The following is a 26876-nucleotide window of genomic DNA, read 5'->3' on the forward strand; positions in this document are numbered from 1 at the left end:
GAAACAAATCCAAAAAACATCGGTCGCCTGTGTCTGATTTGATTTCATCGGAGACGACATTCGGTCATTTTTAGGTTGTATCCTTAGAAAATTCGGTAGTGCCATCTGTATTAAAAAGACTAAAGACTGTGCAAATGGCTACAAATAAAAGATTCTCTGTAAATTACATTGCTGCTGGGGTAGCATAGCATCCCCTTGAATAGCGCTTTCCCCATGAATGGGAATGAGTGGTCTTTGACGATACTATTCCTGAGAGTGGAGGGGAGTTCTCTGAAACAAAGGCTCCAATTTCGTTAGGAACATGCCATCCTCGTTTGCAGTGTAGGGGGTTTGGGGAGGGAAGTGAAAACTTTTTGAACGTGTGCCATGTCTGTACCATTCTCTTATCTGAGGCCCACGACTGCCAGCTGGCGGCTGAATGTGCCCACTTGCACTGTGATGATGAAGCCAGCCAAGCTAGTTGGCAAGCTGAATGGTAGGACTGGCATGTGATCTAGAGCCAAACACAGCTCTGTGTGGGGTGGCTGCATATATGCTACACCCTCCCTTCACATGACTCCTCTTTGGTGAGCAGCCTCTCCACTGGATCTGCAGGTCTTCAAGAATGGGAATGAATGCCTTTCCAACAACCACCAAGCTGAGTTAAGAACAACAAGATGACAGACAACAAAAGTCATGCTAGTCGCCCTGTAAGCAATTTTTAAAAAAAAAACCAAAAAAACAACTAGCAGGCTGTAAGGAGATTTGAAATTCCTGTGTTGCCTTATGCATATAGTAATGTACAAAATGCTACATCAGACCACGTGTCATAAAGTAGCATTTAAACTTTAAAAAATATCAAAAAGGCCTAAAAAGACTAATTTTATTTGTCTAAACGCAACAGTTTAATGATTCTCATATCTCATAGCACTGTGTGCATTTAAATCATTTCATGCAGTGAAATGCCTTAAGTAATTAAGTACAATGTCATTAAAGAAAAGCTTTAGACGATTAAAACCTTTATTTTTACTGAATTGTTATTTACCACCGTGGTCGCCACACAGGGGATGCGAGTTAGCTGTGGTAGGAACCAGTTAAGCTATATTCGTTTCATTCCGGAAAGATAATGCCGCTGCACCGTCCCTCACTACATAACGTACCGGCTTTTGTTTTCGGTAAGGTGAGTGTGAATTAAAGGTGACATATGTACAGCAAAACAATGGTGTTACGCAACTAATATGAATGTATCATTTATGGTAGAAACGAGATTAAAATACGGTAGCCTGTCGTTGCTTTGGCTTATGTCCGGTCAGCGTTTATACAACTTCAAACTGTCAGTAACCGAAATATTGTCAAATGTCATGGTAATAGTCAGCAGGTTGTTAAATTACTGGTGACGTTATTTTGTACCGAATTTGTCAAAGTTACTGGCAAAAACAAATTAATTTTTTTTTGAGAGACACCATCGTCAAGCTCGTACAGTTTGGCTGTTACATGTCATGATTTACAGGCTGTGACAGAAAAGTTTACACAAATTAATGTAACTGTCGCTGTACAATCAGGTTTACACAAGTCATACTGAAAAACAGGATAGACCAATGTTTGATCTTGTATGTTTGTTTTACGTGCTTGTCTTTGCCTTTTTGAACAGAATAAAAACACATCATAGACTTAGACAGCAGCACCAGACTTTGTTGATCTGGTCTTTGCCGTCTGGTTGTCATGTTTAAAAATTGAATGAATGAATAGATTAATGTAAATTTAAAAAAATAAAATTAGATTTTAAAAGGCCAATTAGTCCTGTTGATTATAGCCTAGGGTTAGTTGTCCTTTGACGTTTTGATTCTACAGTGCCACTTTTTATTTATTCATTTTTGGATTTTTTTTAAAGACATCACCCTCCTTACAGTATGTTTTACAGTGTTACAATATTTTAGCAGATTTTACAAAGTTATTTTCAAGAATGGAAAGAGTAATACATAAATAAAAATTAATATTTATAATAGTTAATATAATAGTTAAGTACGGTAGGAGTTCTCCACATACACAAATGCACTGGTTTTTCCATGAAGTCTAAAAGATGACCCCAGACTATAAAATTCATTCATTATTTTATACCTTACTTTGATAGACATAAAAACGTTTTTCTACAAAAACCTTTTTTCATTTAACTAAATAAGCCAAAACTTTCAAATATTAATAATATTGTTCTCTCAATACAAAGACCAGTACAAAAACTAAAAATTTAAATAAATCTTAAATTGGCAAAAATGTATGATTTTCATCAGAAATTGTCTGATTAAAGAAAATAATTAAAGAGGGATGCAGCTCGTGGTACTTGACAGACACTTCGTATTACAGATACTTGGTGCTATGGACACCTTTTCGTCAGAACAAAAAGAATTTGGATTTGATCCCCAGTTGAAATTACAAAAAAAGCTAGAATGGGTTTCATGCATTATTCATGAAGTGGTTGTCAGTTTCTGTATGTTGTGAGAGAAAACTAAACTCACATACTTTTTTCCCTGTGAACTAACAGATCATGTCACTCTGATATGAACAAATGTGAGAGATTGGATGGAGCCATCATGACGTGAGGTTCAAACTCTGGATGGTCTGAACAGCTGTATCTCAAACATGCTCTTAGGACTTGTTGCTGCTCGCCACTCTCTGAAGTGGACCATCCCTTGCTGGAAAACCACTCTTGACAGAACTTATTGGCCTTCAGAGCCAGGGCAGTGGCTACTGGGAACTGTAGTCCGGAGGAAAGCTCATAGATGGACTACCGTACCATCATCAAGGTTAAACCAGAAGCCCGTCTTTGCCAGAGCTCCAGCTTTTGGAGATAAGCTAGCTATCATAGACAGTAGCGGCAGCCACAGCTACAAGCAGCTGTATGGCAGCAGCTTAGGCCTTGCCAGAAGAATCATCACTGCTCTCAACTCTGACTTTGGGGGTCTGGAAGGAAAACGAATCACCTTCCTGTGTGCCAATGATGCTTCCTATACAGTGGCACAGTGGGCAGCTTGGATGAGTGGCGGGACGGCGGTGCCGCTGTACCGAAAACACCCACCATCTGAACTGGAGTACATCATTTCCGACTCCCAGAGTTCACTGCTGGTGGCAGGGCATCCCTACGCTGAAACCGTGGAGCCCCTGGCACAGAAGCTTGGGCTGCCATACCTCACACTGCCCCCTACCTCTAACCTGGGCACTTTAAATGGGGCAGAGACAGAAGAGAAGGAGGCCACCATCACAGACTGGGCTGAGCGACCAGCTATGATCATCTACACCAGTGGTACCACAGGGAGACCAAAGGGAGTCCTGCATACGCACAGCAGCATCCAAGCCATGGTAAATGATGTCTTTTAAAGTACAATTACATGAGAGGCAAAGCAAATTACCTTCCACCTCCTTTTGGTCATAGACTTACAGGCTTCTAGTTTAGTGAAAAAGGTTGGTTCACAAGTTTGACATAGCAGAGGTGGCTACAGCTGGTGGACTAAAACAGCTGTAGGTAATCAAAGATAACCATCATGGGCTGTCTGTGTACCGTCTATAGGCTCTGTTTAAAGATATCCTGTGGAATTTTCTTGTTAACAAACAAAGCTATGTTTACATTCACATTTTGTGTACCCTTGATGCCTAAAAACATAATGAGTGCATTTCTTTACCTCATAATACATTTGCAAAGTATTTTTTTTTTAAATAACCTCCATTGTTTACATACATGTTTGTTCTCTGCCTTTCCTGGCATGTTGATGCGTTTCTTGGTGCGTGACTAATCATCAATCAGTGGAATAGGATGAATCTGGCAGTTGGCATGTACATCATGTCACCTGTGACGCCCTCGTGCCCCTGCAGAAGATACAAACAAAATGGGACCCACTCATGAAAACATTGCTTCATATCTCTACTAGTGGCCAAAACTCCATAGGGTACCTTTAACTTTAACAGGTTATGCTAAACAAAACATTGTTTCATAGCAATAAAGAAAAAGGAAGAAAAGTTTTCAATTTACTATTTTTGAGCTCATGTTTTAAATAATTTATAACAGCCCTTTAACATTTATAGTATTCGTTATGTTCTTGTTTTGCCCTTATATCTCGGCACTTCAAATATTATCTTCCTTTTTTCAGTCATATTTAATACTAGAGGTGTTGTGATTTACTTTACAGTGAGTTCACAATATCACTACTGTATAATACCAGTGTACGGACTGTTTGATACGGTATAATCCACCTTCCTGGTTTTTATAGCATTTATTAAACCCTAACTTCAGTCTGTGTGTTCTGTACAGAGATTCTCCAAATAGAGCGGAAATGATTTGTTCGCCACTTGACTGTGGCTGTGACTGGAGGTAACACAAAACTGCACACTGTCATCCCATCAGAATATATGGACCTGGGTGTCTTTAAACTTCTCCTTGTTGGTGTGTTCAGGTGCTTGTGAGAAGCTCAGACATTGGGGACTTGAAAGTTGGCTGCCAAATATCTACTTTTTGATGCGAGCAACTGTAAAATTTTTAATAACTTATTATTAACATATATTATATTGAAAAAAATGAAAACCAATGATGTCAAATAAACTGGGTAGCAAATCAGTATCAAAACATAGGGTATTTGGTAAATGGCCAGGATTATGTAAAGAATACATGATTTGTTTTTCATGGGCTAAATTATTCAGTATTTAGATATGTTAAATAAGTGACAGCTAATTAATATTCCAGTCAAGTCAGATTATTTTATATTGCCCAAAATCACAAGTCCCTATATCTGAGAATTTAGTTTAGTCTTTCAACAGAATATGAAGTGACTATCCAGAGCTCCTCAAAATGATCAAATATAGACACATGAAATTATACACACGTTTGCAAGTGCAAGAAGTGTGTAGACATCCCCACATCACCCCTCCCCTCACACCCATATCTGACTCTCTGATTAGTATCATCCCTCCTTTGTTCCAGTCTAGCTTTCTAAATAATCACTAATTTATGCCATTAAAGATCTCTTGAAGATTCCTCTGTATATTTTTAAAGCAAAATCGACATTTATGTCCAATAGTGAGGAAAATAAAATCACTCTCAACAAAGGCAGAGCTTCATTTGTCTCTGGGTGACTGAGGGAAGTGAGTGAGTGAGTGAATGATTAAGTGAGTCTGTCTGTTTTCCTGAAAGGCAACAACATCAGGTTGTCAGAGTTCCTGGAAAGCTCGAAGGCTCGAGACCAGTTTGAGGAAGGAAAATAAATTTCATGAATCACTTCCAAAATAAAGCTTAGATTTAAGATGAGACCATATAATCCCCATCTTCCGTTTACATCTTACATGTCTTTATCAGTGTCTCCATTTACACTGAATGTTTTTCGTATAATTTTGGGAATTGAAATGCGTGCGATTTCTTCCTAGTGATTGGAAAAAATAAAAAAACATACACACAAAACCTTATTGTTAAGGTGCACTGTGTACGCAGTGTGTTTTGTGTATGATGTCAAAGGTGCTGACATCATGACCGATGTCAGATGAGTGCTGAATGCCATTTGATTGATCGTAAAAACTGCAATAACATCTGTAACCAAAAACTGCTCCACACTGACCTAGATGGCCTTGTTGTTAGTGGTGTGACCTCATATACCGACTCCCAGAGCAAACATTAACATGAGCTCCGCTCTCTGCACGCGTGCATGTTTCTGCAAGTGCGTCAGTGATTACCAGCTGTGATCTGCTCAGTGATTTTTGTATTTACATTCAGAGGCACGCAGTGGAAGTTTCACTGTTTCTAAACAAGAAAATATTACTCACAATAACACAATCAGATGAACACCTGTTCAAAACAATGCAATTCAATACTGGACAACTCTAAGGTACAAATTATCTTTGAGGTGCGTTAACTACTTTTCTCACACAGCCTCAACAAAATGTAAACATAATAAGCTTCTAATATCTCCACATTCACGGTTGTTTCGACACAGTACACTGCTAAACAATGTCAGAAGTGGTTTCAGGAACACAAGGATGATGTCAGATACTTTCCATGTCCTCCTTTATCACCAAATCGAATTCTAATTAAATCTTGATAGTTTTTCCTATTCAGAATTGAGGGTCTAAGGATCGTGGGTGTCATATGTTTACAGATGTAAAGCCTAATAAGACAAAGTAGTGATTTTAGTCTAAACTGACTTGACTAGAAGAAATTAACTTCCATCTCCTTCATTCCTGAAACAAATGGCTTATTTTCTGAGAGAAAAAGTCCAGTAATGCACTACACACAATTCAGGACTTGTACGACACCATATAACACTTATAATTTGGTATTACCTAGTAACAGTTGACTTTTTAAAAGCTGTTATCAAACATCAGACATCAAACATCATGCCGAGATACACGTTCAGAGAAGTTATGATCATGTTAATCATAGCTGCAGTGATTCAAAACATGAAGGGTAAAGAGCAGATTTTGGTGCTCTTTTTATACAGAATGTTTTCATCATGCAGGGAAAAATCCATTGTTGAAGAGACATATCTGTATGTTGATTTCTACACTGGCGCAAGCCTCAGTTGACCCTTTTAGAAAGGTGCGCTCTCACATTCTTGGGCCTGAAAGTTTTAGTTCAATGCTTTTAGTATGCTCTGTCTATCATCGTTATTATGTTCTCCAACTGCAACCAAATTCATTGTTCACAAGAGTCTCTGGTCATTGTCAAAAGTCATCGTTGCAAATGGAGTAAATTACTAATTGAGGTCTGAATACAGTGGATTAAGGGGAAATAGGAACAAAAAGTTAAACAAGTAAATTACTTCACAACACTGCAGTACATCCGATATGTACATTTTGCAGTATGCTGTCTGTCACATGATCCTTGGAGTTACTTCACTGATATCCACCCCTCTTAAGGTCAAGGTTCAGGGTCAAAGTTTATTTTACTCATCCATAAAAACATGAAAATTATAGCGTTCCCATTACAAAACATAAGATATCCTCTCTTTCACTTTCAAAGCATACTAGTACGGTGGTGAAAAATTCAAATAACTCTCAAAAATCAATTCTATAATTGTGGTAGTGAACCAAACAACAGCACGAAGGAGATTATCGTTACAAATATCTGCAAGAGTGGAATCTGATTGAGGTGACTTATTATGGAGATGCTGACCCCTTCTTTCCCTGTCACCCCCCTCCCAGGTCCAGTGTCTGGTTTCAGAGTGGGCGTGGTCCAGAGATGACGTCATCCTCCACACTTTACCGCTCCACCACGTGCACGGCATCGTCAACAAGCTGCTGTGCCCGCTCTGGGTGGGCGCCACCTGCATTATGCTGCCCGAATTCCAGCCTCAAAAGGTCAAGACTGCACTCTTTCACCTTCTCACTCTTTCTCATGCATACCTTTCATTAACTTCTCTCTCGGTTGTATAGCTGTGATGCTCGGGAGGTAACTATGAGAGCCAAATCGGCCTAAGAAGTACTTCAGATTTAGAAGTACTACATGGACAAAGTGTACCAAGGTTGAAAAAGACTTTCAACACTTTCCACATCAGTCCCTATATCTGTAAGCCCATGCCTTTATCAGTGTTTCCCTCTCCCCTTCCCCTTTTCTTCTCCCTCCTTTCTCTTCACTTCATCTCCTCTCCCTCTCTCTTTCTATCACTCTCCCCTTCTCCTCCTCCTCCTCCTCCTCCTCCTCCTCCTCCTCCCTCTCTGACTGTCAAACTAAGTGTTTGGGGCTCAGTGATGAATTGCCCTGTGTGGCTTTGTATCTGACCAATGCCGACTCACAGCGGGGGCTTAAGCAGCGGATCAATCGATGAGCTGACATTGAAGAATGATAGTGCTTCTTCGGCCAAGAGAAGGGAGGGGAAGAAGGAGTGCTGTGTGTGTGTGTGTGTGTGTGTGTGTGTAGGTGTGTGAAGGTGTGGCTTTGGAACATATAGGAGTGTAAATGCATGTGTTCTCTGATGTATGTGTGTTTTTGTTTTTTATGGAGGGACCTCCACAGCTTAATGGCAGCGAAATGGTCTTTGAAGGACATATGCGTCTGTCAGCAGGGGTATAGCTACACGATCATAGCTATCAGTATTCGACTGTTATCCCTGACCTTGTGTACCAAACCACAAACCCCTTCTCTCACCCTTAGAAAAAAGCCTTTATTCTCCTTCTCCTGAAGTTACAGTACATTGATGACGTGATCAATAGTCTGTCTCTTCTATCTCCTAAGATCTCTGAAGGGTAGCCTAGGCAGCAGAGGCCGGCATTGATTTTTTTTTTTTTTTCCTTCTGATTTCGCCTGGAGATAGTGACAAAAATTTTCAGTGCAGGAATTGTGATCGGCTAAATCGTAGATATGTCTATTTCTAGTGTGCTATTGTAGACTGACTGAGGTATGTACCCACACAGCACAGGGTAGATTTTATTTCTTAATTTGAATCCTCATCGGATACTTCATCATGCAGCTAGAAACACAGGAAAATGATTCATCAATGCATTTACACATTGTGAACTCAGACGTCATATCAAATACAAAAAAAACAAAACAATAGTTGTGATATTTACTAAGAGGGCGAGATAACACATCTAGGGCTGCAGCTAACGATTGATTTCATTATCAGTTCAACTGATAATGAAATCTCGATTAATCAATTAATTGATTGGTCTGTAAATGTCAGAAAATTCATCACAATTAGAAAAAAAACACAATTTCCTGAAGCCCAAGGTGGTGTCTTCAAATAACAATTTTTTTTTTGTCTGACTAACATTCAAAACCCAAATATGTTCAGATTACTATAATATAAGACAAAGAAAAGCAGCAAATCTTCACATTTGTGAAGCTGGAACCATCAAACATTTGATATTTTTGCTTTAAATAATTAATTAAATGATTAACCAGTTATCAAAATAATATCTGATTTATATTCTGTTGATCAATGCATCAATTCAGGTAAAAAAAAAAAAAACACTTTACTTATTAGGAGTTATAATTGTAGGTAAAACTTAGCTCTAACACCACACACAGTACAAAGATACTGGCCAGAAGAATTTTCAGAAATCTATCTACCCTTTGCTCCTATGATTCAAAGTCAGAATGTGGAGGAATAAAGCATCTTGACTCTGTTTCGCATTGTTTAAAAAACTGAAATTCTTTGGCTTGGGGTAAAGGTCAACTTCTCAAAGGTTTAGAGGCCTTAACTAAAACAGCTCCAGTCTGATTTTGATCAAATTTGGATGGACTCTGTGTCTCGGTACATTTATGTAACATGGGTATAAGGCTGGTTATGGTTTGAAATGTTTGCACATGGTCTTCTACCAAACTCAGTTTTCTTTTAACAAATCATCATAAAACTTCTCAAATGCATCAGTGTTTAATTTTGTCCTTAAGCAAAACAGCTGCACAAGCTTTCCTGTGTAAAATACAGACCAAAACTTTCAAAATAATGATGTAAATCAGGAAATATCAAATCAAAGAATATTTTAAATCTAAACATACCAGCTTTCAATACCTGACAGTTTTTGATACTCAGCACTACCGCCACATATTGGTCCGTATCCAAAAAGTATTGAGGTTCAGTTTCCTGTCCTTCTCAGGAAGAACCTGCAGTTGTATTGTACAGTAATCCCATGTTGAGTGCAGGGCTCAGCAACTCACAGAGTTGTTTAGGATGCAGGCCGTGGCTCTGGGTTCTCACCACATCCTGTCCCCATAGGTGGAAGCCAGCTCTTTGACAGACATAAATTGCCTTCCTCTCCCCTCCATGCTGGTCTTGGTGGAAGCGCTCCACTGCACTTGACAGACACCACCCAGAATGGTCAAGGCATGCTCGGTTAATAATCCTTCCCTCTGAACTAAGTTTTATTCTCCGTGTGCACAGGTACCAGACACACCCACCTTTTTAGGATCAACTTGTAATGATATTGTGAGAAATGGGATAGAGATCTGATTAGACTGTCAACAAGTCTTAATTTTATCATCTTTATTGGTCGATATATTTCAGTATGTTTGTTTATTAGATGCAGAGGAGATGAGAGGAACAGAGGTTAGCAGTGAATAAATTAGGTGAGTCTACAATGAGGTGACTCAAAGGAGAAGTGGAAGGAAGAGTTTAGAAATTTGCCAGCACATTAAGAAGGATGCGGCGGTAGGTGAGAGGGATGATGGGATAGTCTGCATCTTTCTATATGTGAGTATGTGTCTAGGTGTGTGTGTGTGTGAGAGAGAGAGAGAGAGAGAGACTGCAGAGGCAGTGAAGCAAGAAATTATGAAATGGAGAAAGACGGTAAGTGAATGTGAGATAGGGAGGGAAGAGGAGAGGAGAAGGGAGAAAGAAAGATGAAGGGAAGATGTGGGGGTCAGAGAAGAAAGTAGAGAATGAAAAAGAAGCACTCAGGAAATTGAGGTAGAATGAAAGAAGAAGAAGAAGAAGTGAGGATAAGTAGACTGAGAGGGGAGGGGAGACAGCTGGGGAGGAGCGTTTGTCTCCCAGGGGGGAGACGGGACTTAGAGAAGCTGTCGTTCACCTTCACTTAATTCATGCTGTCGTCCCATCCTCCCATCGTCTACTGTGATACAGCCAGACTGTGTGTGTGTGTGTATGTGTTAGAGGGATGAGGTGGAATGGGTGGGGCGTAGTGTGTAAAATGACTTTGTCCTTGAACAAGGGAGTTTATGTGTTATTTGAACAGTATTTTTATATGCGCATGTAGTTCATGATTCATGTTTATGTCCATTAACGCCTGTGTGTGTGTGTGTGTGTTTAACAGCAGCGTGCTTGATGCAGTGGGGGGCATGAGTATCTCCTTCTACCGAGTCAAGAAGCACATTTGTCAAAAGTAGCTGTACAGAAGCCCTTTTAACTGGCCGATGTGCCAGTTCTGCCCCACAGCAGTCTGCTGTTTTCCTCCCCCTGACCTTTCTAAATCTTGACTTTTTTTTCTTTTCTTGTTTTGGCGTTGTGTTGACAGGTTTAATATGAGGCTGCTGCCTGGACCTTACTCTGCCATTTACATCAAATAAAAGAAACAAAATGGCACTTTTTGATATCACAAATACTCTAATGGAATGAATGTGGATGTAATCATTTCTGTTGCATGGTCCCGTCCATCAGCCTGTCCTTATCTCACTCTTCCTTCTGCCCTCATCAGTCATATTTTGTGCTCATCTCTCTCTCTGTCTCTCTTTCTCTCTGTCTCTCTCTCTCCGCCTCTCAGGTGTGGGAGATGCTGTTGAGCTCCAAGGCCCCCCTGGTTAATGTGTTCATGGCCGTGCCAACTATCTACTCTAAGCTGATCCAGCACTATGATCAGCACTTCACACAGCCTCATGTCAAGGACTTTGTCAAAGCGGTCTGCAAAGAGAGGATCAGGTAGTAGCTGTAAGATCTAACAGAGACAGCTTATTTGTGGGTAGATATACTGTATTTGTAGATACACAAATGTGTGCACATACAGAAATATGTGGGGAAAAATATGACAAGTTTCTTCCATACAGGGTAAAAAGGCTCACTGAAGAGTGTAATGATTATGAAAATGATGTGAGTCATATGTGTCATATCGCCCTCGCAGTCGCCAGATCTGATAGACAGATAGTGCTCTCCACCACCACCATCAAAACAACAAATGAGGGAATATCTTTTGGAGGAGCATTGAAGCTGTTTTTGAGGTTCCTGGTGGCTCAACACGTTACTAAGATGCCTCATGTTTCCTTGAATTTGTCACCAGTCTGTATATATATACATATTAGAGTAGCTATTAGCTACTGGGGGCATTTTATTGCCCTGCAATATATTTAGGCATCTGTTTTTCAGCGACAGTATACTGAATCATGTAGCATAGGGCTGCAACTATTAAATTAAAAATGAATGAATTAATTTATTTTCATTGTCAATTCATCTGCTGATTATTTTCAGTTAATCAGTGTTAAAAAAAAGGTATTCACTATTTCTCAGAGGCGACGGTCATGTCTTCAGTTTGTTTGTTTTGTCTGACTAAAAGCCTAAAATGTTAAGATGTTCTATGTACTGTCATATATGACAAGGAAAGACAGGAAATCGTCACATTTGAGACGCTACAACCATCAAATTTATTTTTGCTTGAACATCAGAATAGTTGCAAATTAATTTGTCAATTGACTAATCGTTGCAGCTCTAATGTAGTAACACATCTGCAGGTTATTTTGATTCCTTGATTTTGTCATCAGTGTGTGGTGTCTGCAGTATTCTATTTGGTTGATTCTGTGATGCCAGTATTTTCTACTTCTTCATTGTGCATACTGTACATGTTTGATTATTCATCAAAAAACGGAATTATTCTCACCTGGAGCACTACGGACATTCAACTCATTGACTCCCACCAATCACCTATACATCACATGTGAATGTCTGACAATGCAACAAATAATATGCCTGGAGGATATTAAAGAACGCCTCCGTGATTATCCGAGATGTGTTTTGCCCAAACTTTCAAGTGCATCATTACTGTGAGTCCCTGAGTGGTTTTCTGACATCCAACCTTCTCTCTTCAGGCTCATGGTTTCAGGCTCAGCTGCTCTCCCTCTGCCCACTCTCCAACGCTGGGAGGAGATTACAGGACACACACTGCTGGAACGCTATGGCATGACTGAGATCGGCATGGCGCTCTCCAACCCTCTGAAGGGCCCACGCATCCCAGGTACTTAGGTTTGACTGACTGAATACGCACATACACATGCGCACACTCACTTTAATATGGAAAAGGATATTTAGGGAGAGGCAGGTAAAGGTAAGATAAAAACCAAAATATAAGGGCACACTCACACCAATACTGTTTCAGAGTTGTTCATTCTGAGTTCTTCACTCTGGTGGATAACGATAATGCTATTCAACCTCAAGTGCCATACCAATAACAAGTACTAAGACAGCTGAAAACACAGGTCTTCTTCCTTTTCCAAGCAACCTGTGGTGATGTTTGGAAGCAAGTGCTTGATCAAGAGGCCAGAACACAAGGTTTTTTGAAGACAAGTTTGACATCTAACAATCAGCAGTTACTAATTAATTAAATAAATTACAGTGGAGAATGCAGGTGGAGTGCATAACCATAGCACTTTACCAGGTTACCAAAACTCAGTCAGGGGCAAAAAGGCCTTACAGGTGTCTGTCTGTCTCTTATTTGCAAACTTTGAGCGAGGGCCATCAAATACCAAAATCAATAAGTCTTTCAGCTGAGCTAGGTGTTGTGCTTTCTAGTCACACCTCCATTGCTGTGATAGTATAATAAGACTGAACACAGTTTCACCGACTGTAATACTAAAGATGTTTGGATTGATCACAGTCAGAAGTCAACCTCTCCTACAAATAGAGGTAGCCTATGTGAATGTGGGTGTTGAAATTTGTCATGATAGGTTTTTGGAGAAAGAATTACCATCAACATTAATACTTTTGTCTGTTGTTGCTTGTGTAAGGATAGGTTCACAGTTCTCCAGGTCTGTCTTAAAACAACAGTTAGGTTGCTCGTATGAAAATATATAAAGACTGTAACTTTGTAAAATATCCACTTGATTTGACTGACTTGAATTGGATACATTTTTGCACAGAAAGTGGATGGTGGATTTTGTCCCTCAATGAAAAGTGCATTAAAGGGATCTTTTAATGGCCAGTATGAACAGAAGAAAAGATTACAGCAAGCTAAATCTGTTTAAGTGTTCATATGGGCACCCTTATTGTTTCAAGACAGACTTTAAAAACAGTGAACCTATCCTTTAAGTCCTACAAATTCGTCAGCTTATGATTGTCATCTGACAAAGACAGAGCATGAGGCTTTCATTGAGATGAATTCAAATGAAAATGACGTGATGGAGCAGACGCTTGTGGATTTTACTCTCTGTTTTTTCCAAAGTTGAAGTTTAAGGTTGGAGCATTTGATGAAAGCACATCCCCGGTGTGGTCTTGGTGAGGTGTAAGGTATCTTTTAAAACGAGGCTAAGTTTGAATTTGATTTTAGTTCAAGCTAGAGCTTTTGTTTCAAAGGTATTTTTGATTAGTGTATTTCAATATGTTGCTGAGACAGGATAAGATACCAGAACTTCATGCTACACTATGTCCTGGAAATTATTTTTGGCAAAATCTGAAAAACAGTGAAATCCTTTTACACACACTACAGCATTACTGGCCGTGTTTTCAAAAGTAGTTTTGACCAACTGTAACATGACCACAGACCCGGTAACTTTTCTCTTTTTAATCTCTCAAATATCTGATGTTTTTCAGCACTACCCGACAGTTCGATTCAGTGCTTCGGCTTCACATATTGTGTTTTGATCATAGGCGGTTTTCTCTGGTGTGATGTCAGGTAAAACCCCATGATCCCAACTACACCTCCCTCACACATGCGGAAACAAAAGCAAGGTCTGGAAATTAGGTCAGGCTAGTGTTGGTTGCTTTCTTCTCCTTTCTCTTCCTCTCTGAGCTCCTTTATTCTCCCGTCTTCTTCCGTCCTCCCCCTCTATTTTTTTTTTTTTTTTTTCCTTCCTGTTCCCCAGCCAACTCTCCCTCTTACAGGTAAGGCTAATTGGCTTGCAAGTGGATTGGGTAATCCTCTGTCTGCTGTTTTGTTGTGGTATTGTTTTGTTTGTTTGACAGGTAATGTTTGGCATAAACTGAACAGGCTGGGTTTGATTCCTCTCAGGTGATTATTAAGAACGGCTTCAAGAGGTCTGTGGTTTTATTGATGTTTCCACGGCAGTACATTTGTCAGAGATGTGTGTATGTAGGTGTGAGTGTATGTGGGCATGAGTTTGTGCCTGTTTGAGTCAGTGTGCTCCTGTCTTGTCTTTAAGTAGGTTAAAATGGATCAATAACAACCGCAAGAAACACTCTCAGAAGAGTAGAGGAGTGGAGTCACCCTCTCTCTTTCCCACTCTTACTTTCTTTTCTTTCTGTCCCCTGCCAGCTAAGTGGCAGACAACACAGCTCTTCTTAATACACCGTATTGGCAGCAATTTTATTAATAATATTCAACTTTATGTAGGGCGTCTATCTGGCCTGATTTTTATTGTGTAGCTTACAGTTTTGGAACATTCCAGATTAACAGCAGTGTTGCTTTCTGGGTCATATTGCCCTCGTTGAGATGTAAATATGTGAGATGAGTTCATCCTTGTTCTTTCCATCTCATTATTATCTCACCCTTTTATCATCTTTTTTACTCTTTTTCTGCATACTTCCTAGCGTCTTTTTTTTTTTTTGTCCTCTCACTTACATTAAGGAAAGAGACCTTTTCATATTTCACCACAGCATCACACCTTCCCGCCTTCAGTCTGTCTTCCTTGTGATGTCCGGTCACATTACTGTCCAGCCTTTTCCTCTTTTTTGTATTTGCTGTTAAAAATATGGCGATGTTTTATGCAATTTAGGCCTGAAAAGTAGTATTTCATCAACTTCTTGGGAGAATATCTCTGATTGACCTTTGTCATGTTTCCTCTGCTCCACACATACCTTTTCCCCGTCCAGGTTGTAGCATTTATAATTTTCCTGTACTCTTTGAAATGGCAATCACTCTCGACAGGTTGAAGAACTCAAGGAAGACTACATCTACATCTACATCTACATCACTTCACCCCATTAGAGGAAACCAGGACAAGGAGCTGAGAGATTGACCCTTTTGGGTTTTGTAATCTCTTTTTTTACCAGCCTTGTTTGAAGTTTAAAGAGTCTTATTTTTATAGTTATGGCCATCTTTATCATTAACAAGCTTGTTATTATAAGTCCAAGGGGGCAAAAACATGAGCAGTCAAACAGTCAGACAGGTTTTATACAAATCGCCACATCAGTCAAACAAATCTGGAAAAGAAAACAATAGTGAAGGCAAACAAGTAAAATTATTACCCTAGTGCTCACACTTTTGGTTTAAGCTCTAAATAAAGTGGTTTAGATAATCTGGCTCAACTTTTGGCTGGTTTAAAACCTTTCTTATCGTCTGACCTTGTTTTTTTTTTCTTTTTTGGACTTTGTTGTAGCAATATCACAGTATTCACTGATCTCAGCAGTTACTTTAGTGAATACAATGTTATCATAACTGATCGAAAATGTGGACAAAATTGTGAAAATAATTGGTTTTAATAAACCAGAATTATCCTTTAAAGACATATCCCTTTGCCTGATCATTGACATTGATTAGCACAACTCTGACAACCTTGATCTTAAAGAGGGCATCTTTGATTCAGATGACCCATATTGGCAGGCATTCACCCTGCTGAAGTGTCCTTGAGGAAGACATTAAATGTCTACTTACCAGCTGCAGCTGGCCCTGCACTCTATCCTCCATACTCTGACTCAGTATATTAATGAAAATAAGATACCAGAGCCACCTTGTGCTTTAGGTGTCAATTAACCTTGTTCACACTGTCCACAGCAGATCAGGTTGCAGCGATCATTATAAGTTGGCAAGATTCAGCTTGTCTAACCTTCCGACTCACGCGCGTTTGTTATCCTGCTTGTCCACTGAGGAGCAATCTAGTTACTTTTGCGGTCAGTTGGTTTTCCTTGCTGGATTGCATGCAAGTGATGGAGGGTGTGTGATAGACATTGCCAATCAGGACCAGAGTGGATTAGATCAATATGAAGTGAGAGAATCACTCTTTAATCAGGACCTGACCTGCTCTTTATTGGGAGAGAAATGGTCTGTAAAATGGCATAATAGCCTTAAGGTACAGGCACACACACTCACACACATAAACACAGAGAGAAAAGAACACTAAAACCTTCTTTGTGTATCCCCTGTTCACTCTTAGCTTCGATTACTTAAATCATACTTGCACACATACAATGATGGAGACTGCAGGTGATGTCAGCACATGCGAGAATTTTACATTTTATATGCATGTTTTACACATTTCTCATTATTTGATCCACTTAAACATTGCTGCAGCTCCACAATTACTTCATTTTTGACACCCAGTCCAAAATTTGTCAGCTCAGTTTTAACATTTTTATGCTAACTGCGCTAGAATAAAAAGCCTTGTCAAGGACTCAGCAGTAGTTAGGACTGAAGGACTGAATACTATTGTCAGTGCTTTTTTTCAGAAACAGCATGAAAATAAAGAGCAAGAGTAGAGACTGGTTTTTAAGTGAATGGTTATGGAGGTCTAAGGAGTATTATTGGCGTTGTGTCAGAGGAGGAGTGATGTTGTTTTCTGGGTTAATTTCCAGGTTATAGATACTGTAAGTAAGTGTTAAACTCTTAAAATTGACAAAACAGTAAACCCTGGAGTGTGTTCTCTCAGACAAGTGCAACACTATCATCCCAAAAACCTGTGCTCCTATGTGTAAGTTTACTTGATGTTGGTGAAAACAGCTGCATCAGGCATTGCTCCTGAAATCCCTAACTGTCCAACTAAGCTGACTTGCGGTGACTGAGACGAATGGCTTTCGGTTTACAGTGTTTTACAGGCTCAGCAAGCCATTTAGTGACCAGTTATGCCCTGTAGATAGAGGTTAATGTCATTCTGGAGGAAAGCGCTCCCACTGTGGTAGAAATCCTTCACGAAGGGGTGATGACAATCACTCCACTGGTTATTGCTATTGTAAGTGTTAACCTTCTGTAAGAGGATGAAAAATCATCCTGCCCTGCTTCCAATAAACTTTTCCCTTTCTATTTATATGTTTTTTTTGTGTTTGTGCTTATGCTTGTGTGTGTTGATGTTTTCCCAGGGGCTGTAGGGTTGCCACTCCCTGGTGTGGACGTTCGGATTGCCATGAATAACACGACCAACACCACTATTGTGGAGGGAAACCACAGAGAGACTCAGGTGATTACAGAATAAATAAATAAACAAATAAATAAATAAAAGTGCAAAAAAAACTAATTAATTTATAGTCACTGGATTAAAAACTAAAAACATAAATACATGGAACAAATTTATGTAATGCCTCTCATATTATTGTGCAACCTAAAATATGGATGATGTTGGCATATTTAGTAAATTCATATAATTTATGGGGTATATTAGCTGTATTTATTACCCAAAAACAGCATTTTGCTTCCTAACTAAGGAATCAACTCAATGGTAATTTAAACTTTTTCTTCCCTATTTTATACTGCACTCAACTCTATTAAACTGTCTACTCCATCTATCTTTGTCCTCCTCTCTTTCTGTCAATATGCCACAGGTACGTCCAGGTCTGGAGGGGAAGGAAGGGGAGCTCCTGGTTCGAGGTCATTCTGTCTTTAAGGAGTACTGGAATAAACCTCAGGAGACCAGAGAGTCTTTCACTGATGACGGCTGGTTCAAAACAGGTACCAAACACTTCTTCCTTCTCCCCCTTCCTCCCTCCCTCATTGCTTTTCACTCTTTAAGTCACTCTTGAGCACTGTACATGCTCACACACATTCCCTTGGAGAGAGTGCATTCTGACACTAATTGCATCTACATGAGTCGTAACATCAGAGGGATTCACAGGAGGAGCAAAGATGTCAAAAGACTTTTCGTCTGTGCAGCCGACTGCATTTTCAAGGCTCGATTTTAAACACTTAAAAACCAAGAGTCCAGTCCAGGAAGCACTCACACTCACATACTGAGTGTGTGTGTGTGTACTGTATGTTTGTGTGTGCACATTTTGGGCGACTATGAGGGAGTGATAAATGGACTGTGTGTTTTTGGTGCTCCAGGGCATTTTTCCTCCTAAGTGGTTGTGACTGCTCAGGGTCTTGAGGAACCAAGTATTGCTCTCTCTCTCCCTCTCTTTAGAGTGTGTGGGGTAGCACAGAGGGGAGCTGTCATCAGAGGCTCTCTCTCCCTGCAGCCGCACACTTCTTTCTCTGCCCCCCAAAGGAGCTGTGCTTTACTGCAAAGCCACAGGGAGACAGGTGTTAGTTTGGTGTGGGGGCAGTGGGGGAGAGGGAAGCGATTGGAGCTTTGAATTATCATGTAGGCGACAGGAAATAAGAGCCAGAAGCAAAGAGTGGGGGGAAAAAAGCTGGAAGTTGAGCTTGGAGATGTGGTGGAAAGGTTAGAAAGAGTCAAGCTACAAAGAGTGGCATGTAAGGCCCCAGAGAGAACCGGGAATGGACGAGGTAGGGATGGGGATCTGGTGGTGGTGCAGGGGGAGGAAGAGGAGGAGGAGGAGGAGGAGGGTGAAAAACAGCAAGCAAGGAGCAAGAGATGGAGAGTGAGGCAGTGGGAGAGCAGGGCAGAGTGTGTTTAATTGGCTTTGCAGGCTGGAAGGACAGAGATCCAGAGCACAGCACGCTGCTGTCACACTCCATTACAGCCACTGGCCACATAATGAGAGCCCGCGCAATCAGCTCCCCACAGACCAGTCCCTCCAGCCACATACACACACAAACACACACACACACACACAACATGGAGTACTTTATAGGAAACTATCAAGCATGTTCCTTGCTCACCCACCTGCCTGTGTTCCCTGACTCCCACTCAAACCCTCACACATAAAGAGTTGTGAAGTGGGAAGAGTTATTTCCTGTTTATTTTCTACATAGACAATGTTAGGTGAGGGGCAATTGAAAGCACTGACTCTCACGGTTAAATCATCAGGTGAAAAAGAAGAGCAAATATTCGAAATATATGCAGAAGTTTTTCAAGTTCTGTTTTCATCCTTCACACAAATATTTTGTGTGTGTACAACCTAGTGCAACACCATGAATGCCTTTGAGGAGAGACTATTCAAAAGTGTTTCGATTCAACATGTCTCACCCCTCTCTATGACAGAGGTGTGGCCATGGTATTAACAGGTATTAACACTTTTGATTTAGGTGTATAGTCAGATGACACTTCCTACAGACTAGTTCATTTCAAGCATACTACAGCCTTTAAAATTCTGTTTGAGCTCTGGTAACGATGAGCAAAACCTAAAGATTTTGCTTTGTAGACACCCTATAAAGTATTCAACAGTTTAAATTACCTCGCTTTGGCATTTCTGGTCAATGTTGGATGAATTTGGCAGTTATAGTGAGTGGTTCTGTTCCTAGTTTCAATAGTTTCAAACCATTCACCATACCAAACTCACAAAAAAAAACATAATTTCTCAGAAATGCAGTTGAAATAATTAAAGATCCTCTCCAACATGGATTAAGACCAAGCAGCAAGCTCCAGTTCTGAAAGGTGAAGCCAATACAGAAGCAATTTCAACCGGCATTCTTTCTAATGGCCAGCAGGGGGTGGCTACATTAGTTACAAAAAAAAGTCCAATTGTATAGAAGTCAATGGGAAAATGACCCTACTTCTCACTTGATTTATCACCTCAGTGAACACTTTCCTAATGAGTTTATGGTCTCAATAGCTAGTATCAAGTCTTCTTCAATGCAGCATGATGTTCATTTTGTAAATTATGGTCCCATTTAGAGTAAAATAGACAATAAAGCAGGGCATGCTTTAGGGCACAGCTACCTTTTGATTGACAAGTCACTACCACAGCGACAGTGCTGGTTAGGTAACATAACTGTGTTGTAACTCCAGATTAGAATAGGAGTATAGGCATAGCTGTCGTTATTTTAGTGTGTTTTCATTTCATGAAAGTTAATTGTAACATTTTTGCCGCCTAAAAAAGTCTTGTTCATCATTTGGTTGTACTGAAAGACCCTCTAAGGAGTCAGCTGTTTAGTTTTTCCAGTAAGTACATTTTGTTTTAAGCCTGTTATTTGCTAGCCAAGATTAGCAATTGCATTACCATTATCACTGTTAACCATAGACTGTAAATGCACCGAGCTAACTAGGCTTGCAGCTAAAAGCTAGCGTTACGGTGAGCTCCATCCTCTCAACCATGTATGGTCATTTCTGGCTCCAAAAATCCGAGATGGCAACGGTCAAAATGCCGAACTCAAGGTTTCAAAACGGGAGTCCACAAACCAATGGGTGACGTCACAGTGGCTATGTCCATTATTTTTTTTTACAGTCTATGATTAAGACATAAAAATACTCATTATTGTGTCTTATATGTCTTATAAAGTATAATTACCTCTTTAAAATACCTAAAATTACATCTCCTTCTTCTCCCTCATTAAAAATTCCACAATCTATGAATATGCAAATATGTTTCATTTCAAAGGTTTAACTGCTGGACATGAGATGCCTTCTACTTCACCATCAAGTCCATTCTCTATATATGTGCACTGGAGGCTTTCCACATCACATCACACATGTGAAAGCTGAATATTGGACCAGGATTAGCTTCCGAAGTAGTTGTAATGTCACAAATCCTGCTCATAGGCCCACCCCTTAAAATCAGATTTTCAATAAACACAGAGAAAATTCTTTGAAACTAATGACCATAACATAAACCTATATTTTCATTACATTGTTATTATAATTATTATATAAAAATAATATTAAATTCTACAGTATGTTGAACATTTTAAATATTTCAATAAAAGAAAACTTTGAATTGGGATTTTACAGTGGGGAAAAATACTTCAGAAACCAGCAGCTCTCCCACTCAACTCAGACATAATGAGACACATAGTCCACACTTACACACTTGATTTACAGAAAGACACATATTGACATGGAGAGTTAACTCCCACACAAGTTACTCTTGTCCACACACACGAGTGTGCCGTGTCCACACAAACCCCCTCAGTGTGGATATGTGGACATCTAAGTGTTAGATGGGGACCCTGTGCACTTAACCCTCTCCTTAGCTTCCTACCTCCCCTCTCACACCTGTACCCTTTTTACCCTTACACCTGCTCCCTGTTTCACACCTCACCTTTCTCCCTAACACTCTGTCTCATCCTCACACTTCCATCTCTGACTTGCTAACTCTTAGCTGATCTCTCGTCACCTTCCCATGGAGCTTTTTGTTTCTCATTTTGTCTGCATCCTCCCGGATTTGACCTCCAGGTCAGGGAGTAAAAATGACAGGTATTCAGTGCTACGCTGCTTTTGAGACATATGACTAAGATGTACTTGATGTACTACAGAACGTAAAACTAGTGGGAGTTTTTTTGGATAAACCAGCAGAAGTGCTTTGAGTTTAAAGAAAAAATCTATTGCAGTTGAATATGTCTGTGAAATCATCCTGTTTGCGCTGTACGGCAGACACAGAGTAGAAGATGAGGTCTGACAAGAAAAGAAAGCTAACGGAGGATCCTGACAGGCAAAGGACATGGCCAAAGAAAAGTGGAGTGTAAAAAGCAGAGAAAGGAGTGTGAGTTTAGATCAATAAGCGCGCAGCTGGCCAGAGGTGTCTACTCTTGTGCGAGCGGGTGCTGCGTAGCATGACTGGCAGCTCTATAGGGAAGCTGTCACCTTCTCTTGAGTGCTCTCTCTTTCCACTCATCTTCACAAACATCTCTGTGCACATTGATCCCTTCTAGCTTTTTTTGTCACTGTTTTTTTTTTTTTTTTTTGCTGTATACAATTCAGTCTGTCTGCTATCCAGAGTTACAATATCAATGCAAGATGACAAATCTGGAAGGGCTTTTGTTGTTGGAGATGATGCACACATGTGAATACAGTGAGTCTGAGACAGTGTTGCAGTAGACTCGGGTTTAGCTGGTGCTTACCAACCAAGACAGCCCAGCACTCCTCCCAGAATGGATTACGATGTTCTGAATCAATTCATAAATAAATTTGGAAATACATAAATAAGTAAGGACTAGTGGGAAGGGAGGGAGGCTTAAGAATTAGCAATTTTCCAAATTTTGCATTTTGTTGGTGAGGGCGTGGTTGTAGCCGGCAGTGTAGAGGAAGCTGTGTTTGGGGGCTTGCTGTTAGCCCGTTAATTATTTATTTAATTAATTTGGAGAGGCTGAGGCTCTGGGGCAAAAATGTTAACAGTGGGGTTAAATCTTTGTTTTGCACTCTTAATGATTTATTCCCACAGAACCGTCCTATGTGAGCCAACGTAATATAAAATATTTTTCAGTTTCAGGGGAGTTTTTTGTTGCAAGTAAAGCTATTTCCACTGCATCTGAAGCCACAAAGTATTTTAGGATGTATTTGTAAGTATATTTTATGTTATGAACATATGTTGCTGCAGAGGTTGTTTTCACAAATATCATTTTTAAACAGACGGTATCCCCACAGAGTGTCAAAGCTCCTCAAAGCTTCGAGTGTTAAAACACATGCGTCTAAGAATGTGTGAGAGCAAACGTGTGCGCTCTTGTTCGTTTGTTTCTGTCTGCGTGTGTGCTTATGTGTGACTGAGAGAGATGTAACCCCAGCTGTAAAGGTGAGTTTCAGGTCTGCAGGGTAAATTCTCCGCTGATAGACAGACAGAAGTGTGGCTCATATCCTGCAGAGCCATCACTAGTCATTTGTGCATCGCTCTTTCGCTCCCAGCTGTGCTCTCCTCTTCCCTGCCACCATCCCTCTCTGTGTTCTCAATGTCAAATCTCACCCCCAGTCACATCGTGTCCTTCTAAACTCCAATGTCAGAGCTTCCAGTGGGATTCACCAACACCCCACCCACCCAGCACAAAAACCAGCCGTCCCTCTTATCGCTGTAACATTTACAGCCAAGGTGTCAATGCACGGTGGTCCCGGTTTTATTAACACCAGTTGCAGGTAAATCTTGTCAAACACACTTCATGTGAGCCACTAAACTCCAGGAGTTTTCAGTAAACTGTTGTAGCAGCTGCCACTTGGTCTTCTGTTCTTTTTCCTGCAGAAAACACTGAATAAGACAGACTTGTAGGAGAAGAATTTCATTAATTCATTATTTCATGTTCCGGTTCAAATCAAAGAGAGAAGAGTTCTGTGATTTCTGAAGTACCAAAAGCAGAAAAGACCAGTTTTGAAATCGGGTTTGCTCAGTGTTCAGGCGTCATCGTCAGCTTCAGATCTGTGTGTTTTACCGTAGAGCAGGAGCATGTAAACAGCAGTTAAGTAGTTTGCTTGATGAACATGGCAGATCTGAGACAGACATCAATCCTCAAGTTCAGCTTGTTATCTGCTGGTGGAGAGGCAACCCAGCAAGGAATATAATCAGTAACATTAACATAAAGCAATTCAAGCTCCTTTAATTGCATTATATTAAACAAATTAGATCACTCATCCAAGTGCAAAGTACTTTCTTGTACGATATTAATTACTAAAAAAGGAGCTGTGACAAAAGTTAAGGATGATAAATAATGTCAGAGCTGAGATTTCACTGCTTGGCTGTCTGTTATTTGTCCTCATTAACTCTTCCATCGAGGCTTTGGGGCTTTAATGTGGAACATTAATATTCATATATGCTAAGTGTTTACAGTCACTTTGAGAAGAGGCATGACTCACATTTAGACCTCACTCATCTCTGAGCAGATAAGGCTCTCCTCTCCACAGCGATGGAGGGCACTCAGCTTTAACCCCTAGTGTGAAAGTTTAGGTTCTGCTGAAAGACTGTGACTCCACTTGTACCGTCTCACAGAGGAAAAGCATCTCCTCATCCAGCTCGCTTTAAACACTTGATTGATAACTAGTGCGGAGACGTATATAAACACAGCATTCACTGTCAAATAGTACCTCTAAAAAGTCAACTTTTCTGAAGGAATTTTTGGGGGGGGGGTTTGGTTGATGATAGGTAATGTTTGAAACTATTTAGAGAGTTTTAAAAGGGTTGTGTCACCATGCCTGTCTCAGAGGTGTTTGCAAAGTTGGTATTCAGAGGACTACACTGTAGCTGCAGGGCGCTCCTTCAAAAAAGAAATACATCTACACAGCTATACAACAACTATGACGGGTCACCTCAAAGCACTTTTGTGTCTTTCTGTGTTAAGTGGTTTTTGTTGATTGTAAAGACAACATATAACAGGTATAAGAAAGGCTGGCTAAAAATGTGCAGATGTCACTTTTACAACATGTCGACTACACATTATGAGGACAGTCAGGTGACTATTTATGGTTTAGGATCACTGTAAACATCAGATTGTAAACACTCTATTAACTTGTCATAGACAGATGGTCTAAAGAGACTATAAATCATTCAGTACGCTGTAGGTTTATGTTTTTGAACAGTTTTGTTTCTTTTCAGAGCTTGGGCTGCATTGGGAACTGTTGCTTATACAACCCTGTAAAGACCACTGAGACATTGAGACATTGCATGTGATTGTAGGTTATAAAAAAAAAATCTTGACTTGACTAGAGTGACACGTGCACAGGCACACAGGCCTTAAACACCAGGGTTTTTTTTTCTCAGTCAATAAAGAATTTATTAACACTCTGAAGAAGGCAAGTGTGCCAATATGTGTATTAGCTCATGTTTATTAATGGCTTCCATCTACATATTTGTCCATCTTTCACATCATCATTTCCTTTTTATTTGTTGATGAAAAAAATGTTTTTATCAACACAGACATTATGGATTTGGCAATATCTTGATATAGAAGTGTACAGACTTAAAAGATTTGAGGTTTTTTCAGTCAGTAAAGAATTTCATAAGCCTTCAAATGTTGTGAAAAGAAAACACATCACAACAGCATATGAGATTAGAATTCTAAGGTAAGATTTATTCATCTCAAAGGAAATTTATGTGCCAAAGATGCACAGATACTGTAGTATATAGTACCGGTTACAATGCTATACACATAAAACGGGGAAGAGGGAAAGGACAAATCTTTTTTTAGTTCAGGAGAGATTTAAATAGCTTATAGTTGAATTTTCAAGTAATTTGTGACTGAACAGTTTAGATCTTTTGGATGTACATGTACTTAACATTTACTGATAATGCAGATTTCTTATTTCACAATTAATGATGGGAGTTGCAGACATGTTGCAGCCGGAGCGAGACACCTCGAGGGAGACAATTTTGCCGATATGTGTTTGTGTATTTTGATCATGTGTTAGTCAATATTTTATTAAAGCCTTTTTATTTTTATCCATCTACTTTAGTGCCTGGAATTGGATTTTTTATGCCACACTCTACCCATGGATGAAGGCATGTTTTCGTTTAATAATGGAAGTCAGCAAGTCAAAGACAGAATGCAGAGATGGAAATGTGAATGCAGACACGCTGTCATTTTATCATTCAAAGTATGCGCTTTACAGAGGGCTGCATGCCATCTCCAGGGTTGAGTGTGCGCACAACAATAAGTACACTGTGCTTAGATCAAGGTCATTCAATTACAAATACTCATACAACACTTATTTTAGTCTATTTCAGTGAGAGCAAGAATCTTTTGTGTGGCTTGAAGGAACTGACAGGCTAACAGATGACTTCTGTCACCTCCACAAAAACTGATTTTTTTCAGTCGCCTCTCTCCTTTCTCGACACCTCCAGTAGTGACGCCAGGCGGAAGTATTTTTCTGAATAGCTGTGGCCTTTTTCATATGTCACACATTAGCTTAAGAAAAGCAACATGTCCAGACTATATGTGTGTCTGTGTAACGCTGAATAGTTCTGTGGGCAGTTGATTTTTTTCCCAAGGCGTAGTGTGCTCCCAATCAGAAAAAAAAAAATTTAACACAGGGCCTCCATGTAAGTAATGATTTGGTGAAAGCACTGAACATACCCCATTGCTTCTTTTTGAACCTCAGAATCATGGTTCACATTTTCTGAGGTAGCATGCATGCTGTCAGCACTATTGAGCCCCTGTGCTGCTTCCCTGCCAGCCCTGAGTGTTTGTTGAGTGGGTACTCAGGGAGAGAGGCAAACAGTTTGTTTGATGGGTAAAGAGCCAACAGCCCGGCGCTCCACAGTACCTGCCTCAGCTAAAATTTTTTGCTCCACCCAGAATACATGGCATGTAATCTTGTAGGTAAATATTAAATGGACTTTGCGTGGGGAAAGTTGTGTAACATATATTTGCATAAACTGACATGTTTGTTTTTGATTTTGGTATTTAGCAGTTTTTAAAAGGTACCTTTCATTCACAGTCACTCATTTTTATTTTGCTTTTTCGACTTTTACTTACTTTACCTTCCCTTCGCGACTTGCCCGTCTTCTGTCATGGCGGATTCACCTCTTGCATTTGACTTCAGTAGGGAAAGAAACAATTCTCAGTACAGT

The 26876-nt window shown here is 39.9% G+C and overlaps 1 protein-coding gene across 4 annotated transcripts in view; it reads left to right on the forward strand.

The window, feature by feature from the left end:
• The first annotated feature begins 263 nt into the window (after positions 1 to 263).
• The window catches only part of acsf3 (acyl-CoA synthetase family member 3), a 36065-nt gene continuing 9452 nt past the window's right edge, over positions 264 to 26876 (forward strand). Inside the window, exons 1-7 of one of the 4 annotated variants that reach the window (XM_067587040.1) lie at positions 264 to 689; positions 2519 to 3333; positions 7156 to 7311; positions 11170 to 11324; positions 12482 to 12627; positions 17637 to 17734; positions 18096 to 18222. In XM_067587040.1, the coding sequence (XP_067443141.1) occupies positions 2617 to 3333; positions 7156 to 7311; positions 11170 to 11324; positions 12482 to 12627; positions 17637 to 17734; positions 18096 to 18222 (1399 nt within the window). In that variant the 5' untranslated portion in view covers positions 264 to 689; positions 2519 to 2616. Of the gene's footprint in view, positions 690 to 1082; positions 1160 to 2518; positions 3334 to 7155; positions 7312 to 11169; positions 11325 to 12481; positions 12628 to 17636; positions 17735 to 18095; positions 18223 to 26876 lie in introns of those variants that run through there. The other 3 variants (XM_067587050.1, XM_067587023.1, XM_067587031.1) reach the window with 3 other exon arrangements.

The sequence above is a fragment of the Thunnus thynnus genome, chromosome 1, assembly GCF_963924715.1.
Source record: "Thunnus thynnus chromosome 1, fThuThy2.1, whole genome shotgun sequence".
NCBI classification, from domain to species: Eukaryota; Metazoa; Chordata; class Actinopteri; order Scombriformes; family Scombridae; genus Thunnus; species Thunnus thynnus.